Source organism: Erpetoichthys calabaricus, chromosome 17 (assembly GCF_900747795.2).
Source record: "Erpetoichthys calabaricus chromosome 17, fErpCal1.3, whole genome shotgun sequence".
Lineage (NCBI taxonomy): Eukaryota > Metazoa > Chordata > Cladistia > Polypteriformes > Polypteridae > Erpetoichthys > Erpetoichthys calabaricus.
In genome coordinates, this window is record NC_041410.2 from 81860212 (window position 1) to 81882080 (window position 21869).

The window sequence follows — 21869 nt, forward strand, 5'->3', positions numbered from 1 at the left end:
TGAAACTGCGGAAGCAAAGCAGGCACGGGTTCAAAACGAACAAGCTCGACTGACGGATATACAAACACAAGCCCGCCTGGATAAAATCAATGAACGCAGGCGCCTATAACGCGTGTCTGAAATGCCGCGGGCAAAGCGGGCACGGCTCCAAAATGAACGAGTTCGACTAATTTATTTCAGGATACCCAACGCCGGGGGTAGGCGAGTGAAGCGAGCAGGGGGCAGAGCCCCCTTGTTATTAACTAACTCTTAAATTCTTATATTGTTCAAAGCTGGCTGATATAATTTGTTTCGCTTTTCCTTGATTAATTCATTAGGAAGCACTGACATATGAAGTTAGATGTTATCTAGAATATATGTATCCATGCCAATGTGACAGCCTGTGAGCACAGGAAGCTGCATTGTTAGGCCGCATATTGTCAGACAATGCTGTGCCTCTGAAGATGAATTCCGACGGCTGTTTTGATGATCAACTCTTAAACTCCTATATAGCTGAAATTAGCCAACACAATGCACCTTGCTTTTAACTTGATCATCTAGAATTTTCATGAGCCTTAATGCAAAAATGTAAGTGCAATTTACAAATGTTTATATGTTCAAAATGTTTATGCACAAGCGTGCAGGTTTGCTCAGTTTTCTTTAAGTTTAAGGGCCTTGAAGGTATGCAGAAACTTGCTTAGACTTTGGTGAATCAAAAGGCCCAGCAGAGCCACCATGTCCCAAAACAAAAGCTTGTTTACTCAGTTCCTTCAAACAACACAGCATCCTTGGTTCAAATAGAAAAAGGCAAGTGAAGATCAAGCAGGCCACATTAAAAACTAAAGCAGTGGCCTGTAAAATTATAGTGCGTGTCTAAGCCACTTAAAAAGGTGTCAAGCAACACTTTTATAATAGTCAATAATTCTAAAACTAATAAAAATGCATATTGATCCTTGATCTAAACCTCAACAGTCCTAACACAAAAAACAAATCAGAATCCTTAAAACCGTAGCAGGTGACACTTAATTTTAGGTACTGCTTCATCTACTACTCATTTCCTGTTATGTGTATACAGTTAGGTCCATAAATATTTGGACAGAGACAACTTTTTTCTAATTTTCGTTCTGTACATTACCACAATGAATTTTAAATGAAACAACTCCGATGCAGTTGAAGTGCAGACTTTCAGCTTTAATTCAGTGGGGTGAACAAAACGATTGCATAAACATGTGAGGCAACTAAAGCATTTTTTGAACACAATCCCTTCATTTCAGGGGCTCAAAAGTAATTGGACAAATGAAATAACTGGAAATCAAATGTTCATTTCTAATACTTGGTTGAAAACCCTTTGCTGGCAATGACAGCCTGAAGTCTTGAACTCCTGGACATCACCAGATGCTGGGTTTCCTCCTTTTTAATGCTCTGCCAGGCCTTTACTGCAGCGGCTTTCAGTTGCTGTTTGTGGGCCTTTCTGCGTACAGGCATGCGTACAAACACGTGGGGGGCCATACAAACTAATGAGTACCATTTGGAGTTGCTGCAATGAAATTTCAACAAAATGGACGAGCCTGCCTGCCGCATCATTTGTTCACTTTGATTTTCGGGGTGTCTTTGAATTCAGCCCTCCTGTAGGTTGATCATTTTCATTTCCATCACACGATGTGCCATCCTTTCGTTGGGGGTATGGTCCTAATGATACAACAGACCGATGGACCGAAACATAATGTCCCACCCTGAGGTGTTCTACTGGATTGAGGTCAGGCGAGTGAGCGTGGAGGTCTGTCAATGGTATCAGTTCCTTCATCCTCCAGGAACTGCCTGCATACTCTCACCACATGAGGCCGGGCAGTGTCGTGCACCAGGAGGAATCCAGGACCCACTGTACCAGCATAGGGTCTGACAATGGGTCCAAGGATTTCATCCCGATACCTAATGGCAGTCAAGGTGCCGTTGTCTAGCCTGTAGAGGTCTGTGCATCCCTCCATGGATATGCCTGCCCAGACCATTACTGACCCACCAACAAACTGGTCACACTGAACAATGTTAGACAGCATAACGTTCTCAACGGCTTCTCAAGACCCTTTCACGTCTGTCACATGTGCTCAGGGTGAACCTGCTCTCATCTGTGAAAAGCACATGGCACCAGTGGTGGACCTGCCAATTCTGGCATTCTGTGGTAAATGCTAATCGAGGTCCATGGTGCCAGGCAGTGAGCACTGGGCCCACTAGAGGATGTCGGGCCCTCAGGCCACCCTCATGAAGTCTGTTTCTGTTTGTTTGGTCAGAGACATTAACACCAGTGGCCTGCCTGCCTGCTGGAGGTCATTTTGTAGGCTCTGCCTGTGCTCATCCTGTTCCTCCTCACACAAAGGAGCAGATACCAGTGGGTCCTACTGATGGGTTAAGGACCTTCTACGAGGGGCCCTGTCCAGCTCTCCTCGAGTAACTTCCTGTCTCCTGGAATTTTCTCCATGCCCTTGAGACTGTGCTAGGAGACACAGCAAACCTTCTGGCAATGGCACGTATTGATGTGCCATCCTGGAGAAGATGGACTACCTGTGCCACCTCTGCAGGGTCCAGATATGGCCTCATGCTACCAGTGGTGACACTGACCGTAGCCAAATGACAAACGAGTGACAAAACAGATAAGGAGGGAAAAATGTCAGTGGCCTCCACCTGTTAAACCATTGCCTGTTTTGGGGGTCGTCTCATTGTTGCCCCTCTGTTGTTAATTTCATGAACACCAAAGCAGCTGAAAGTGATTAACAAGCCCCTCTGCTACTTAACCGACCAGATCAATAGCCCACATGTTTCATTGACTTGATGCTATACTCTCATTAAAAAGTGTTCCTTTAAGTTTTTTTTGAGTAGTATACAAGGAGTATCAGAGAATATATTCTCACACATAGAAGTTGCTTAGTGTGGAGGGGCTCCCTTTTAACACACAACCCAGGAATACTTCTGGCACTCAATCCAATGGCATCCAGTAGGCATTTCCAGGTCAGACAGGACCACCCTGATTCCTTTTGTGGTCAGTATTTGACAGCTCCTCCTGGTGGGCCCCAAAGAACCTAAGAAGGCAGCCACATGGGACCATGACTCCCGTGCTGCCCTGCAAGCATCAATGCTGGGGCCTGCTAGATGGGATGTGTATGTAGCAGACAGCCACCCACTGCCCAGTCTTTCCAGCCTCTCAAGCCCATCTGAGGTGTCCCTCCATGGCTACTGGGACACTAGTGCTAGTATAACATCTGCTGTAGTGTCCTTCTGTGTCAATGTTTTGGCGTGGAAGGGGAAAATTGCAGCTCCTTCCCTGACCTTCATTTTATAATGGCCTCCCGGCTGGGCAAAGAAACAGTGTCCATCCCAGCCGGGAGCTCCATAAAATAGGTTTCCATGGTCAAGCAGCTGCACACAACCCTAAGATCCCAATAAGTAATGCTAAGTGTTGGCTGGAGTGGTGATAAGCACACCACCATTAGACTTCTGGAGTAGTGGAAATGTGTTCTCTGGTGTGATGAATCACACTTCACTACCTGGCAGACTGATGGACGAGTCTGGGTTTGATAGATGCCAGGAGAACACTGCCATCTGGACTGCATAGTGCCTACTGTAAAGTTTGGTGGAGGAGGGCTGGTGGTTTCAGTGAAGGGTCCTGCTATTGTTACAACATACGAAGACATTTTAACCAATTGTGTGCATCCAACTTTGAGCCAACAGTTTAGTGAAGACCCTTTTCTGTTCCAGGACGTCTGTGCCCCTGTGCACAAAGCCGGGTCCATAAAAACATGGAGGAACTCTGCACAGAGCCCTGACCTCAACTCTATTGAACACCTTTGGGATGAGTTATAACTCAGATTATGAGTCAGGTCTTCTCATCCAACTGACCTCACAAAAGGATGAACGGACACAAACCCCCCTAAATACACCCTCCAAAAGCCACGTGGAAAGAAGAGTGGAGGCTGTAACAGTCGCCAAGTTTAGGGCTAACTCCATATTAATAGGTATGGGTTTTCAATGGGACGCCCATCATGCTCATATAGGTGTGATGGTCAGGTGCCCAGAGACATTTTGTGCATGTATTGTCTTATAAAATAATGAGATGACTTAGACTGTTACTCACCTTTTTGGACAGGTACCTCTGCTCTGCACACCGAGGGTAACAGACCCCGTCCAGGAGTGTGCTTCCCCAGTCACACGTCAGGCAGCCCTGCGGTGTCGAGTCTATGAAGTCAAACAAGGCAGTTACTATCAAGCACGCCTTTCTTAAATATTTATCATCTATTTTGCGTTTTTACTTCAATGGGTACACGTTCACCAATGGTGCCTCAAACATGCTTGATAAAACTTATTCCCACCTCATTTACGCCAGCCATGCTACACCTACACCAGAGCAAACATGGCACTGCCAGCCTTTTGCAGGCTGTTTCCTTGACACATTTGCTACTAAATGTAATTTTCTTTTGTTCACACCACAATGCTGCTGGTCTACTGGTCAAATACACTTGGGACGGTCAGATTGCTCAATGAGGTGTACAGTCAGAATTATATTTATCACTTCCTCAATTATGATATGGTCTGTCAACCTCACCAGTGGGTTACAAAAGAATTTTTTTACAGTCTGAGGATTTCTTAATAGACGTGCATTACAAATATTAAAACGCGGACTTCCTGCTGAGATACCTTATCATGTACTTGAAGACTTGCACGGCCTAATATCCATCTCTCTCTAATCTCCCTTTTTTTAACACTTTGCGTTATTCCACGGCTTTCAGGGGAACTCACCCAGACTGGTTGGAAGGTAGGACAGAGTGTGCCAGGGGCAGGGTGTGGCAGAGCAGGACCCCAACAAGGGAAATTAGGTTATCGATGAAACCCATTTCAATTCAAACGCCTCCAATTTCCAGTAAGGCTCTGCTTCGCAATGACAATTAATAAGTCTCAGGGACAGACCCTTCAAAAGGTTGGCATTGATTTGAGGCAAGAATGCTTTTCACATGGCCAACTATACGTTGCATGCTCAAGAGTGAGCTCAGCGCACAGCTTGGTCATATTACAACCGGAGGGCCGAACTGACAACGTGGTATACAAAGAGATCCTTAACAAATAATTATTAGTATATTTTCCCTCAGTTTAAAAAGGTTTACTTTTCTTCTTAATAAAAATTTTAAAGCAGTACTTTGCCGCTGCGAAGCGCAGGTATTTTGCTAGTTTATTATATATAATGAGGTATGAATTGCTAAATTTTATATTTGCCATGAAATTAAAGAAGAACCCAACTTCCCAACCTCGATTCCTTTTGATGAATCAAAAGAACTGATTCATGTAAACATGTGGTTCGAAAGAATTTAATCAATAAAGTGAATCAAAATGTCCATCACCACAACATATGACAAGCGCCTTGTCGAGAAGGATGCCATTGAGTGCCCCTGTTGTATTGCAGACTGCAGTTCCATTCTGTTGAATTAACTGAATTAGATGACGTTTCTGCACATAGATTAACACACTAGACCAGGGGTGGGCAAATTCATTCCTGGAGGGCCGCAGTGGCTGCGGGTTTTTGTTCCAACCCAGTTGCTTAATTAGAAAACAATCCTTGCCAATAATTACATTTCATGGCTTGTTAGTGCTTTAACTCTGCTTTGTCAAGTCATTCTCATATCCTAGATTTTGTTTTCCATTCTAAGAATATCATCCAAATACTTTGAAGTGTAAAATGGATGGGTAATTCTCAATCCTTCACTTTTTTCTCTTTTCTTTCCTTCCAAGTATTTAATTAAACCAAACAGTGCACGATAAATACACACAGGTGTAAAGGGTAACAAGCAAAATGGATAACTGCTGGTTTCTTTTGTCATTTGCATCTTATTGCTAATAAGGAGCAATTAAAAACCAAGAATGCAGCTGTTTAAGACTTAAATAAGCAATAAGGGTTCAAAATCTTAACGAGGGAGATAACTAAAATGAAGCAGAAGTGTTTCTAGAGCAATAAGTGCTTCTTATTAAGCAATTTGGTTGGAACAAAAACCTGCAGCCATTGCGGCCCTCCAGGAATGAATTTGCCCACCCCTGGGCTAGACCAACAGTCCATAACTTATCATGAACTGTACCAGCTAGTAAACTAACATTTATAAAAGTCCATCTGATTACAGGTTAGGATGGTACAGAATGCATCTCAGCGTGACTTGCCTTTACAGGTTTTGCAGCTGGAGTGACACGGCTTGCACACTCGCTTCTCCTGGTAGAATCTCTCTGGGCAGCGCTCAGCGCAGAGCTTGGTATCCTGCAACTGAAAAGCTTGAGGGGGACACAAGCAATCCTCGGGGCCTGGTCCAGAACATGACTGACAGGATAGGTCACACTTCTCACACTGGGACTTTCCTCGATAGTATCTGCAAACGAAGCAAAACAGACTGAGAGAGCGGCTGCAATTTGTTCCAAGTAACCCTCATCTATTGCGCTTTGTGAACATCTCGTAAATGTTTTATCAATTGCCATTTGTTATCTCATCCTCAATTTAGCAGTTAGAAAAGAAAACAATGAGAACAGGCCATTAAACCCAACAAAGCTTGTCAATCTCATCCACTTAATTCATACAAGATAACACAGGGTCGAGTTTTGAAGGTCCCTAAATTCTTATCATCTACCACACTACTTGGTCTCTTATTTCACGTGTCTGTGGTTCTCTGGGTGAAGGTAAACTAACATTTGTGAAATATTTACCCTTTAACAAGTTTCCAACTGTGTGCCCGTGTTCCTGATGAACTCATTTTAAAGTCACCGCCTCGATCCACTGTTCTAATTCCCTTCATAATTTTAAACTCTTCAGTCAGGTCACCTCTAAATCTTGTTTTGTTTAAACTCTAAAGGCTCAGCTGTGTTAATCTTTCCTCATAATTCAAACCCTGTAGCCCTGGAATCAGCCTAGTCGCTCTTCTCTGGACTGCTTCTAGTGCTGCTATGTCTTTTTTTTTTTTTGTAGCTTGTCAACCAAAACTGCACACAGGTCTCCAGATGAGTCCTTATCAGTGTGTTATAAACTTTGAGCAGATCCTCCACACAGCAGGGCGCTATATAATCTGACATTCTGTTAGCCTTCTTAGTGGCTTCTGAACATTGTCTGTCAGTTGATAGTGACAAGTCCACTATGACTCCTAAATCCTCCTCATGAGGCGGACTCTCGATTTTCAGACCTCCCGTTGTCTATTCAAACTTCACATTTTTACTTCCTACATGTAACACTTCACGTTTACTGACATTAACCTTCACCTGCCACAAATCTGCCCAAGCCTGTCTGCTGTCCAAGTCCCTCTGTGATGATTCAACTGATTCTCGATTATCTGCCAGTCCATCTACAGTTAGGTCCATAAATATCTGGACAGAGACAACTTTTTTCTAATTTTGGTTCTGTACATTACCACAATGAATTTTAAATGAAACAACTCCGATGCAGTTGAAGTGCAGACTTTCAGCTTTAATTCAGTGGGGTGAACAAAACGATTGCATAAAAATGGGAGACAACTAAAGCATTTTTTGAACACAATCCCTTCATTTCAGGGGCTCAAAAGTAATTGGACAAATTAAATAACTGGAAATAAAATGTTCATTTCTAATACTTGGTTGAACACTCGTTGCTGGCAATGACAGCCTGAAGTCTTGAACTCCTGGACATCACCAGATGTTGGGTTTCCTCCTTTTTAATGCTCTGCCAGGCCTTCACTGCAGCGGCTTTCAGGTGCTGTTTGTTTGTGGGCCTTTCTGTCTGAAGTTTAGTCTTCAACAAGTGAAATGCCTGCTCGATTGGGTTAAGATCAGGTGACTGACTTGGCCATTCAAGAATTTTCCACTTCTTTGCTTTAATAAACTCCTGGGTTGCTTTGGCTGTATGTTTTGGGTCATTGTCCATCTGTATCATGAATCAATTTGACTGCTGTATTTAGCTGGATTTGAGCAGACAGTATGTCTCTGAACACCTCAGAATTCATTCGGTTGCTTCTGTCCTGTGTCACATCATCAATAAACACTAGTGTCCCAGTGCCACTGGCAGCCATGCACGCCCAAGCCATCACACTGCCTCCACCGTGTTTTACAGATGATGTGCTATGCTTTGGATAATGAGCTTCTCTATACTTTTTTCTTGCCATCATTCTGGTAGAGGTTGATCTTGGTTTCATCTGTCCAAAGAATGTTTTTCCAGAACTGTGCTGTTTTTTTTAGATGTTCTTTAGCAAAGTCCAATCTAGCCTTTCTATTCTTGAGGCTTATGAGAGGCTTGTACCTTGCAGTGCACCCTCTGTATTTACTTTCATGCAGTCTTCTCTTTATGGTAGACTTGGATATCGATATGCCTACCCCCTGGAGAGTGTTGTTCACTTGGTTGGCTGTTGTGAAGGGGTTTCTCTTCACCATGGAAATGATTCTGTGATCATCCACCACTGTTGTCTTCTGTGGACGTCCAGGTCTTTTTGCGTTGCTGAGTTCACCAGTGTTTGCTTTCTTTCTCAGGATGTACAAACTGTAAATTTTGCCACTCGTAATATTGTAGCAATTTCTCAGATGTGTTTTTTCTGTTTTCACAGCTTAAGGATGGCTTCTTTCACCTGCATGGAGAGCTCCTTTGACCGCATGTTGTCTGTTCACAGCAAAATCTTCCACATGCAAGCACCACACCTCAAATCAACTCCAGGCCTTTTATCTGCTTAATTGATAATGACATAACGACGGACTTGCCCACACCTGCCCATGAAATAGCCTTTGAGTCAATTGTCCAATTACTTTTGAGCCCCTGAAATGAAGGGATTGTGTTCAAAAAATGCTTTAGTTGCCTCACATTTTTATGCAATCGTTTTGTTCACCCCACTGAATTAAAGCTGAAAGTCTGCACTTCAACTGCATCTGAGTTGTTTCATTTAAAATTCATTGTGGTAAAGTACAGAACCAAAATTAGAAAAAAGTTGTCTCTATCCAAATATTTCTGGACCTAACTGTAGCTCGGTGTCATCTGCGAACTTAACCAGCTTGTTATTTATATTCCTATCCAAATCATTGTAGTGACAAGTTAAGCAAAATGACACCTTTTATTGGCTAACTAGAAAGATGTCAACTCAGGGCCCTTCTTTAGGCAAGATGTCAGTCAGTCATTTTCCAACCTGCTATATCCTAACACAGGGGTCTGCTGGAGCCAATCCCAGCCAGCACAGGGCCCAAGGCAGGAACAAATCCCGGGCAGGGCGCCAGTCCACCGCAGGACACCCACACAATTTAGGATCGCCAATCCACCTAACCTGCATGTCTTTGGACTGTGGGAGGAAACCCACGCAGACACGGGGAGAACATGCAAACTCCACGCAGGGAGGACCCGGGATGCGAACCCGGGTCTCCTAACTGCAAGGCAGCAGCACTACCACAGCGCCACCGTGCCACCCTCAGGCAAGATGTAAATCATTTAAATACATTAAAAACAACACCGACCTCCAGCACTGACCCCTGCTGGACACCACGCTGAACATCAGCCCATTCCGATAAGGTTCCTCACACCATCTCCCTCTGTTCCTTGTGTCTGAGCCAATTCTTCACCCATCTACACACCCCACCCTGAACTCCCACTTCTATTAGTGTCATCACTAACCTCTCATGTTCTAACTCATCAAATGCTAAATAATGTCGTATTGTTTTGTTGCTTCCTCACAGAATTCCAACATGTTAGTAAAACACAACCTACCCCATGTGCACCAATACTTGACTGTTCCCTATAACTCCTGATCTTGCCACATGTTGCTCAATCTCAATGCTCAATGAAAATAAAAACGTAACTCGTGTCCACAACAGGATACATAGTTGATAGATTTAAATGTTTTACCCATTCGGACAATTTGCGACACAAAGGCTCTGGAATTTGACAAAGCCTGAGGCACAAGTGAGGCAGTCTTTGGAGGAGGCATCAGAGCAAGTGGCGCAGACGTGGTCACACGGAGAGCACAGGCCAAGTTCTACGCCGTCGGCTTCTTCACTCGACTTAAACGTGCCAGGCGGGCATTCGGGCAGACAGGAGCCATCTGAAAGCAACAATGAGTTTGGAAAAATGAGTCAATTGAGAAACTGGCCTACTTCAGTTGTTATTCAGTTTTACACAGAGTACCATAGAACACAACAAATTAGGGAAAGTCCGATTACCAGGATGCACTTGGACTAAGCTTTACGTTTTACAAAGAGCTTTGGGGGCCAGCAGAGCAGAAACTCCAAATTATGTTTCTAGAGAGTATTTGCAACGCCGGGAGACGCTATAATATTAAATTACTTTCACGGGCAGAGGCGTGCGGGGCCTAGGGCTGACCAACCCCATGTGGGGCTGGTTACGTCAAACGCTGTTACCAGTATGTGTGGACTGTATAAAGTTGCATGCAAATTTAATAAAAGTAATGTTAACATACGCCAGATTTTCTCATTACGGTATTCAGCTAAATTTTTGCAAGATAACACGCAGACTGGAGAATAAAACTTGACAAATCCGCTCGAACGGGATACGCGGACCTCAAAAGTGGCGTGGGGTCTGGGGTGGTCGCACCACTTGCCACCCCGAAACACCGCTCTTCTTCACAGGTATGTTTTTCTCTTATTTGCTTTCGTTTTCATTTTAAGGGTGGTGCTTCCTGTTGACGTCTTGTTGTGTTCCTTTGCTTGACATCACAGGCGCCACGTGTCATCACGTTCTTAATGATTAGTGATGTCACTCTAGCTTTACATACAACAAACACCACACAGCACGGCAGGCTCAGTAACCCTGATGTTCTTTTTTAGTGGTAGTCAACTTTAAGTTTAAGTGGGCCTAGCATGAGGATTCTTCATTTGTGTCCGCCCCAGTTCTGATTCTTGTCTTTCGTATTCAGTCTTCGCCGGTTGGTTTTTACGGCTTCATTCCAATTTTGACTTTTCTAGCTCTGATTACAATTTCCTGGTTACCATTTCCTGCAGGTGCTTTTGTAATACACAACACATAAACAAGCTCTTAACAGATGGCTTGTGCCACGCGCATGGGCATGGGAGGCTGCTTGAGGGCTCTAGTGAATGCAGTTACCTGCAGAGCCAGGGGATGGCACTGTTTGCTGAGCCTGTCTCTTTTTATCGCTCTGCAGAGTGGATGATTGACAGCCCTTCCACCAATGATATCCAAACTCCTAAGCCCGCCCCTTCCTGCCGTCTATCCCCAGATAACCCAGAAAACCCGCTACCTACTTCAGTTCTGTTTTGAACTTGTGTATGCAAAGACATCTCTGCAACTAATTACGTGTTTATTTTCCTCAGACCTTTCAGATTATATGGGGTTACCGAGCTGGTACCTCAACTCTTTATCTATGCTCCTTGTATCATTTTACACTGGCTTATCTACATCGGTTTGTTCAGTTATCTGTTACTCTTACAAAGGACATACCCTGAAATGTATAGGCTGTTTAATTTTATGACTGTTTAATTTAATGCTTTGAAGTTCAGCATTTTTAAATTTGAGTGTTAGGGTTCTATATAGAGTGAGGCAGAGGACTTGGGGATACCCATAGTTGTTGTAAAGGCACATGGTTGTAGGTGCAATTAGCATTGAGATTTATATCCGTTTTAAAGTATTTTGGCAAAGTTTCATTTTGATTTCCCCATTGGGAAATTTGGCTTTTCACAGAAGCTCTTTAAATAAATAAATAGGTGCGTAGAAAAAAAAAAAGATAAATGGTGAGAAATCCAGATATGTTCCTGTCATTCCAACTGATGGTGCATCACAAACATTAACACTGATTTTACAAATCACAAACCAAATGGCATATAACAGAGACATATACATCCATCCATCCATTATCCAACCCGCTATATCCTAACTACAGGGTCACGGGGGTCTGCTGGAGCCAACACAGGGCGCAATGCAGGAAACAAACCCCGGGCAGGGTGCCAGCCCACCACAGGGTGTGCACACACACACACACACCAAGTACACACTAGGGACAATTTAGGATCACTAATGCACCTAACCTGCATGTCTTTGGACTGTGGGAGGAAACCGGAGTACCTGGAGGAAACCCATGCAGACATGGGGAGAACATGCAAACTCCACGTAGGGATGACCCGGGAAACAAACCTGCGGTCTCCAAACTGCGAGGCAGCAGCGCTACCCACTGCGCCACCGTGCCGCTGAGACATATACATTGCATTTGTAATTCCAAACAGATGCGGCATCACAAACATTTTTAGTAATAAAAAATGCATTACGTTTCTCATTCCAACAGATGGCGTATCACAAACGTTAACACGGCTTCTATGAATCCCATACCAAGTAGTGCATAACAGAGACATGTGCACTGCATTAGAAACAGCTGAAACATGACAAACATTTTTAGTAATAAAATGCATTGCATTTGTCAATCCAACAGATGGCGTATCACAAACATTTGTAGTAATTAAATGCCCTGCGTATGTCATTCCGCATATGGCGACTCACAAACATTAACACTGCTTTCATGAATACTATGGCAAATGGAATATAACAGAGGCATATACATTGCGTTTGTCAGTCCAACAGATGGTTAATCACAAACATTAACACTGCTTTCACAAATCCCATTTCAAATGGCATATAACACAGATATATGCATTGCATTTATAATTCCAACAACTGGCACATCACAGACATTTGAAGTAATGCATTTTATTACTACAAATGTTCGTGGAAAACGCAATGCATTTTATTATTATATGCATTACAAAGTACATTCCAATGGATGGTGCACTGAAAATGCTATTGCTGAGGTCTACATTGATTGTTTAGATTTCAATCCATTTTGTATAGGTAGTACATCTAGTATAGATATATTAGCACAGTGTCTCATGGATCCAGCATCCCAGCTATTATTTCTGAGCACAGTGGTTGTCTCCATGTCTGTGTGGGTTTCACTTCATCTTCAACCCCCAAAGACATTTTTTTTAATTAGCTAATCTAATCTGCACATCATTGGGATGAATCTGGAGAGCCCGGTGTTAACTCATCTTAACACAGGGAGAGCACACAAACCTACACTGACAAGACCTGGAACAGAACTCGAGTCCTTGGAGCTGCTGCTCCAAAGTGCCACCCTGACACCCAAACAGTTGAATATCGTTGAAGATCAAGTACTGCAAATTGAACTTCACACTCATTTCTAAAGCACTTGGGTTCCTCTTACTGTAAAAGTAGCTGGGTAGAAGGCAGGTATCACAATCATAAGATTCTGGTCCGTGACACGATTCGCACAGGTCCTGGCAGGCGATACAACTGAAGAGCTTCTCGTGCAGGAACATCTTGGGAGGACATTCGGAATCTCCGATCACACCGCACATCATGGAATTGGGATCCAGGGCTAATCCTTTTTTGCATTTGGTGCAGTCAGTCGGGTCAGGCCCAGTGCACTTGGAGCATGTCTGATCACATTCTAAAAAAGAAGAGGAAAAGCTATTTGCTTTTGAATGTTTCAGACCACAGAAACAATGAATAATAAAAAATCAGTACAACACATACTCTAACTAATATACAGAAATTCAAAGACGATGAAAAGCTCGTAACATTTTATAATAAAACATTAATGTCAGTGTGTGCTTATGTGTTTGTGTGTGTCTAGTCTCAGCCATTTACCTGATTGATTTGGTCTGGCTTTGGCCTGATTGGTCAGTTTCACTTTGGTTGCTCAGTCAAATGCAATTGAGACAGGAATAGCCAGACAAAAGATAGATAGATAGATAGATAGATAGATAGATAGATAGATAGATAGATAGATAGATAGATAGATAGATAGATAGATAGATAGATAGATAGATAGATAGATAGATAGATAGATAGATAGATAGATAGATACTTTATTAATCCCAATGGGAAATTCACATTCTTCAGCAGCAGCATACTGATACAATAAATAATATTAAAGAATGATAATAATGCAGGTGAAAAACAGACAATAACTATGTATAATGTTAAATGTTAACGTTTACCCCCCCGGATGGAATTAAACAGTCGCATAGTTTGGGGGAGGAACGATCTTCTCAATCTGTCAGTGGAGCAGGACAGTGACAGCAGTCTGTCGCTGAAGCTGCTCTTCTGTCTGGAGATGATACTATTAAGTGGATGCAGTGGATTCTCCATAATTGATAGGAGCCTGCTGAGCGCCCTTTGCTCTGCCACAGATGTTAAACTGTCCAGCTCCATGCCAACAATAGAGCCTGCCTTCCTCACCAGTTTGTCCAGACGTGAGGCGTCTTTCCTCTTAATGCTGCCTCCCCAGCACACCACCGTGTAGAAGATGGCGCTCGCCACAACTGTCTGATAGAACATCTGCAGCATCTTATTGCAGATGTTGAAGGACGCCAGCCTTCTAAGGAAGTATAACCGGCTCTGTCCTTTCTTGCACAGAGCATCAGTATTGGCAGTCCAGTCTAATTTATCATCCAGCTGCACTCCCAGGTATTTATAGGTCTGCACCCTCTGCACACAGTCACCTTTGATGATCACGGGGTCCATGAGGGGTCTGGGCCTCCTAAAATCCACCACCAGCTCTTTGGTTTTGCTGGTGTTCAGGTGTAGGTGGTTTGAGTCGCACCATTTAACAAAGTCATTGATTAGGTCCCTATACTCCTCCTCCTGCCCACTCCTGATGCAGCCCACGATAGCAGTGTCGCCAGCGAACTTTTGCACACGGCAGGACTCCGAGTTGTATTGGAAGTCCGATGTATATAGGCTGAACAGGACCGGAGAAAGTACAGTCCCCTGTGGCGCTCCTGTGTTGCTGACCACAATGTCAGACCTGCAGTTCTGAAACTCGTGAGGAAACACGTAGGAAGAACGCTGAGAGTCTTCTTCAAACATGGGAAGTATTTGCACGAATACTAATATTATTTATAGAGTAGGTGCACCCGTCACAAAGTCAGAAGCCATCTCTATGCCGCTGGGCATTATCGCATGCATGCATGTGGGAGGCAGATACATGAATCAAAAGATGTCAATTCCACTCCAGGCCAGGGGGTGGCGGGGAGCATTAAACCTTTCTCTTTTATCTCTACAGACCGGACACGGGAAATTCAGCCTGATTCAGGAAGACATCACTTCTGGTTCCCCCCCCCAACCAAGGACATCACTTCCAGTTCCGGGCCCCAATGACCCCATTTCCACCTGCCTGCCATAAATACAAGACCACTTCCGCTGTAACTTCAGTTCTGTTCTGGACTCAACTCTGTACTCAACTGTGCTACTTATTTCCCTTTTTTGCAGCCAGGTTTCAAGTATTCGGGTGGCTGCCCCAGACCCTTTTTGTGTGTCAAGGGTATTTATTTCACAGTGTATAGTCTCGGCATTTCTCCACCTGAAGAACTGGCTGTGATGACTGCACTGTTCCTTGGCTTCTTTCCGGCTTGGGTAAGTATGTATAAATCAATTATGAGTTGTATTTTTGTGGGAATTGATGTTGTCTTTTAAAGCAAGTTAGATAGATAGATAGATAGATAGATAGATAGATAGATAGATAGATAGATAGATAGATAGATAGATAGATAGATAGATAGATAGATAGATAGATAGATAGATAGATAGATAGATAGATAGATAGATACAAAACAGTGCAAACGTCACTTTGGAAAAGTTTGGATATTGCCATGTGGTCACGTAAGCACAATAGAGACAGAGAGGTAAGGAGGACATGCTGACCCGTTGTCGCACCCATATAGAAAAAAAGGCCGTGTGCTCATTGGTTACTCTCTCATTTGGGCATTAGCATATCATAATCTCTTGGACCAATAGCGTGAGTTTTCCACATTCGACTTATACGACCAACATTATAAAATACCGAAAATTATACAGTAAAATCAAGTCCCGACTTATCCACGGGAGAACTTAAACACAAGTGTATATGGTAGATAGGTAGTATTTTTAATTGATATATATTAAACGTACCATGTAATAGACAGATATTAATTTTAGTATAGTAGGCAGGATTAGATAGATAGATAGATAGATAGATAGATAGATAGATAGATAGATAGATAGATAGATAGATAGATAGATAGATAGATCTGAAAGGCAATATATGATAGATAGATAGATAGATAGATAGATAGATAGATAGATAGATAGATAGATAGATAGATAGATAGATAGATAGATAGATAGATAGATAGATAGATACTTTATTAATTCCCAAGGGGAAATTTACATACTCCAGCAGCAGCATACTGATAAATACATATGAGGTGAGGCACAAAAATAACTTGACTAGGCTTGGGGCTTTCCTGGAAAATCGTCTGGAGGTCGGCCGAACGTGAATCCTAGAACTACAGTAAATCCCCTCCTACACGCCCCCTCAAACTGCCGACTGGCTAGGTATATCCTGTGAAGAGTCCAGTCAGTATTTACGCAACAATCGCTACACGAGTTGCCAATATAATGTCGAGTGAAAAAATCAAACAGCGAATCGACATCAAATTTCTCGCGAAATTGAACAAAACGGCCGCAGAAACTTATGAAATGATAAAAACAATGTACGGTGATGACGGTTTGTCTCGCACGCATGTTTTTGAGTGGCACAAACGTTTCAAGGAAGGACAAGAAAATGTGGCAGACATCCAACGCCCAGGTCGCCCACGCTCGTCTTGGACAGATGAAAACATCAAAACGGTGAATCAGATTGTTTGAAACGATCGTACTGCTTTTATCGTAAAGCAGTTTTTGACCGACAAAAACATTTCTGTCCTCGACCATCCTCCCTATTCACCCGATTTAGATCCCTGCGATTTTTACTTGTTCCCAAAAATCAAAAGTGACCTGAAGGGAACACATTTTTCTTCAATGGATAAAGTGAAGCCTGTTGAAGAGTCTCAAGCAAAAAGACTTCCAGCACTGTTTCAATCAATGGAAGATACGTATGGAGTGGTGTAGAGATCGGGAGGGCGAGTATATAGAAGGTGACAATCTTTAGAATGCTGTAATTCATCAATAAATATATTGGATGTTTTTCCAATCCAGTTATTTTTGTCTCTCACCTCGTATATCTCTTTTTGTACCATATTTCTTTCATCTGATTATTTCCACCATGTTTACAAAAGAGATGGGTATATGGCGCCAGTCTGTTCTGCATCGATAAAGAGCATAATACCAGGGATAGAGCGCCCCCTGCTGGAAGCGATGAGGTTTTAACAAACTCCTAATTTAATTAATGTATTTGATCTATGGGCGCACCAGAACTGATTATCAATCCAGTGACTTTCAAATTGGGAACAGGCCCGTTAATCACATTTGCAGACGCTTTGCACTGGGAGGTGCTTTGAAAACTTGCACCTTTGGTAAGGTTGGATTGTGGATACCCCTTTTCAGAGTATGTATTCCTAAGTCTTAATGAGATGTGAAACTGATTTGTCTGTAGTTTCTAGTTTGTCCGGCCCTGATGAAGGGCTGAGTCCCGAAACGCGTCGGCCTGATGTAGAACGATGTGAATATTCATTATGAGAAGTTTGATTCCTGGACTCTTTGGTTTTATTGACCCTCTGGACTTTGTTACTTCTACAATGTCATTGGTTTTTCACCCGACCTGCCTATGTTTCAAAAATTGTTAAAAATGTTGGAAGCCTTTGTGCTCAGATCATCATGTTAAAATTTTTTGTGTGCAAGTCATGAAATGATCTTTGTGAAATGGAGGTTAGGAGAACTAAACATTTTTTTAATAAATGACCTGGCTTTATAATAAGCATCCTGGCCCACTTTAATCGATTCTTCTTGAGCCATGGCATCTATTTTGCCAGGTTTGAGACTCCATTTTATGACAAAGAGAGCAAAAAAAATTGTAAACACAGCACAATAAGGCAGAAGGAATTGCCCAAAAAGGGCAGTCCAATGCAAACAAGTTCACATTCACAGAAGCAAAAGTCAAATAACCATAAGAATAATTTGAAGAATAACTAAGAAGCACACTCCACCACAACTAATGAACCTGGTTCTCCGGCCTGAATTATAAATATTCTGGGTGGTTCCTGAGCAGTGACGCCATTGTGCCCTTGACCTTTAACCTGTTCAGCATCTTGTACAATATCAGAAGGCTAGTAAATGGTCTGCTTTCTGCAAGCTTCTGCCTTCCCCACCGAACATGGGGGGGAGCTATGTTACCCCCAGAAATGTTTCCTACCTTGACATTGCTCTGAAGAGAGTTCATAGGTACCATCAGGACATTGCTCAAAGCACTGCCCTTCATAAAGCTTGGGGTAGTAAATAGAACAGCTGTCACAGTCATTATAGGTGGTCCCCGAGCAGGTGGCACAGGTAGGATGGCATTGAACACACTTCCCCTGGTCAAAGTCCTCAAAGTAACCCTCGGGACAGGTGGCCTTACAAATGCCGTCAAGCAGAAGATACAAATAACTGCACTCTGGAAAAGAAAAAAAGGCAATTAGGCAGCTTGTTTTAAAACGTGGAAATCAGAGCTTCTGGGGAAAAACAAAGTTTACGGAAGAGAACACGACATGCACTACTCAGCCACAGCTTTAACAGCACCTGACTAATATCGTGTGGGTCCCCCTTTGTGCTGACCCATCCAGACACGGTCTCCACAAGAGGTGTCCCTGAAAGGTGTCCCGTGGCACCTGCGCCAAGACGATGTCAGCAGCAGGACCTTTAAGCCCAGGGAGTTGCAATGTGAGGCCTCCATGGATCGGACTTGCTTTTCCAGGACATCCCACAGAAATTGAGGTCTAGAGAATTTAGAGGCCAAGTCAACATCTTGAACTCTTTTTCATGTTACTCAAACCATCCATCCATCCATCCATTTTCCAACCCGCTGAATCCGAACACAGGGTCACGGGGGTCTGCTGGAGCCAATCCCAGCCAACACAGGGCACAAGGCAGGAACCAATCCCGGGCAGGGTGCCAACCCACCGCAGGACACACACAAACACACCCGGGCCAATTTAGAATCGCCAATCCACCTAACCTGCATGTCTTTGGACTGTGGGAGGAAACCGGAGCGCCTGGAGGAAACCCACGCAGACACGGGGAGAACATGCAAACTCCACGCAGGGAGGACCCGGGAAGCGAATCCGGGTCCCCAGGTCTCCCAACTGCGAGGCAGCAGCGCTACCCACTGTGCCACCGTGCCGCCTACTCAAACCATTCCCAAACAATTTGTGCAGTGTGGCGAGGGCACATCATCTTGGTGGAAGAGGCCAAAGTCGTCATAAGGGAGTATCGTGAACCATGTAGTTTACATTAGGAAGGCGGCACGTGACCAACTAACATCGACATGACTGCCAGGAATGAAGGTTTCCCAGAAGACCATTGCCCACAGTACCGCACTGCTTACCTTCTTCCCCTATAGCAGTGGTTCTCAAACTGTAGGGCGGGCCTCCCTAGGGGGGCGCGAAGTAACAAAAAGGGGGGGTGCGAAGATGTGAAAAAAAGAAAACGAATCAAAAATATGAAAAATACATCTATTGAAACCAAAACAAATTAACTTAAACTACATTCTGATACTAGAAAAAAGAAATATAGAGTTAGATAAATGTCGATAAAAGTTAAGTAGGTATAATAAAATATGCATCTATGATATATCATTAATTAAAAAAGAACAAATTGGTATTAGTGGGCTCCTTTCAAAAAAACATTAGGGGGGGGGGCGCGATTAAAACTGTTATGAAAACTTGGGTTGCAAATACTTAAAGGCTGAGAAACGCTGCCCTATAGTGCGTCCTGCTGCCATCTCCACCCCAGGTAAATGATGCACTTGTAACAGGGTTCATCTGCTTTTCTGTGTTATATTTTTTTGTACTTTTTTTTTTTTTGTATTTCCCCAAAATTGTTATACTACTTTGATGTAATATGTACATAAGGGGTCCCCAATTCCAGTCCTGGAGGGCCCCAGTAGCTGCAGGTTTTCATTCTAACCCTTTTCTTAATTAGTGACTTGTTTTTGCTGCTAATTAACTTCTTTTGAATTAATTTTAATTGACTTGCTTGTTTAAGATTTGTTACCCTGAATTTCTTCACCGTTCTTCTGAATTGCTTCATTTCTTTCCTTAAACAGAAATGGAATGTGAAGTGAGTGAGCCAACAGACCCTCAAACTCCAACCAGATGCTTAATTAGGTGCCGAGAATTGTTGTTAATGGGCGGCACGGTGGCGCAGTGGGTAGCGCTGCTGCCTCGCAGTTGGGAGATCTGGGGACCTGGGTTCGATTCCCGGGTCCTCCCTGCGTGGAGTTTGCATGTTCTCCCCGTGTCTGCGTGGGTTTCTTCCGGGCGCTCCGGTTTCCTCCCACAGTCCAAAGACATGCAGGTTAGGTGGATTGGTGATTCTAAATTGGCCCTAGTGTGTGCTTGGTGTGTGGGTGTGTTTGTGTGTGTCCTGCGGTGGGTTGGCACCCTGCCCAGGATTGTTTCCTGCCTTGTGCCCTGTGTTGGCTGGGATTGGCTCCAGCAGACCCCCGTGACCCTGTGTTTGGATTCAGCGGGTTGGAAAATGGATGGATGCAATTGTTGTTAATTAAACTCGTTCTTTAATTCCTTAGCTTGTTGCTACCCTCATTGAGCAATAGCAGACATTTCAGAAATTGGTGATTTTCTCTTTTCTAAGAGCAACTGGTGGATGTTTGGTGGACCTGAGCTGATCAGCGTTCCATGAGACCTTCACCTTTCTTAATTTTCAGATATTGTATGATCAACACAGTTTGTTGGTCATGTTTTAGTCCATCCATCCATTTTCCAACCCGCTGAATCCAAACACAGGGTCACGGGGGTCTGCTGGAGCCAATCCCACCCAACACAGGGCACAAGGCAAGAACAATCCTGGGCAGGGTGCCAATACACACAAACACAACCACACACCAAGCACACACTAGGGCCAATTTAGAATCGCCAATCCACCTAACCTGCATGTCTTTGGACTGTGGGAGGAAACCGGAGCAAACCCACGCAGACACGGGGAGAACATGCAAACTCCACGCAGGGAGGACCCGGGAAGCGAACCCAGGTCCCCAGATCTCCCAACTGCGAAGCAGCAGCGCTACCCACTGCGCCACCGTGCCGCCATGTTTTAGTTCATTTTATATATAATTATTTTTTGGCTGCTAATTAAGGAAAAAGAAACAATTAAGGGGTCCGAGTCTTCAAGAGCAATTCAAATAAAATTAATTCAAAAGAATTCAATTAGCAGCAAAAACGGGTCACTAATTAAGAAAAGGGTTAGAATGAAAACCTGTAGCCACTGTGGCCCTCCAGGACCGGAGTTGGGGAACCCTGATGTACATAATGTTAGGTAGGAACCAATCATTGGGAGAGGATGTGTTGCACGCTCTCGGTTGGGGTGCATTTAATGGGTACTCATGTCCTTATATCAGCAGGCGCGTTTTGGAGCTGCTTTTATTTTTTTCTGTTTAAAAATTATTTATTTTTAGCATTGAAGTGATTCTTTGTTTGTATTGTTTCCAATCTCTTTTAGAAAAAATTGAATAGAAGCACTCCAGAAAACTGTGCAGGAGCCCCGTTTTATGTTACAATTTCATTCTTTTTTTCTTCCCTTTGCCCTTTCAGCTATTGCTGTTTGTTCATACAGTCTGATAGTGTATTCTGACTGTAGTTAGCTCTCTATGTAAAACATTACGTAACTTTAATATATATATATTGTAGTACTTAAACAATATTAATGTCTATTTGCCAATTTATTTTGCGTTAAGATTAATTCAGTAGGCGCATATATAACTTGCTAATGGTAGGATGCACTTTTGGAGCTCCGTTATTTTTTTCTGTTTAAAAGTTATTTATTTTTTTAATTTTTAACATTAAAGTGATTCTTTGTTTGTATTGTTTCCCATCTCTTTTAGAGAAAGCTGAAAATTGTGCAAGAGCCTCGTTTTATG

The 21869-nt window shown here is 43.2% G+C and overlaps 1 protein-coding gene across 1 annotated transcript in view; it reads right to left on the reverse strand.

Moving 5' to 3' along the window:
* The window catches only part of LOC114667866 (proprotein convertase subtilisin/kexin type 5), a 102545-nt gene that overhangs the window by 8398 nt on the left and 72278 nt on the right, over positions 1–21869 (reverse strand). Inside the window, exons 10-14 of the mRNA XM_051920285.1 lie at positions 18150–18389; positions 13179–13424; positions 9839–10034; positions 6165–6371; positions 4103–4244 (exon numbers count right to left, since the gene is read on the reverse strand). Coding sequence (XP_051776245.1) covers positions 4103–4244; positions 6165–6371; positions 9839–10034; positions 13179–13424; positions 18150–18389 — 1031 coding nt within the window. The remainder of the gene's footprint in view (positions 1–4102; positions 4245–6164; positions 6372–9838; positions 10035–13178; positions 13425–18149; positions 18390–21869) is intronic.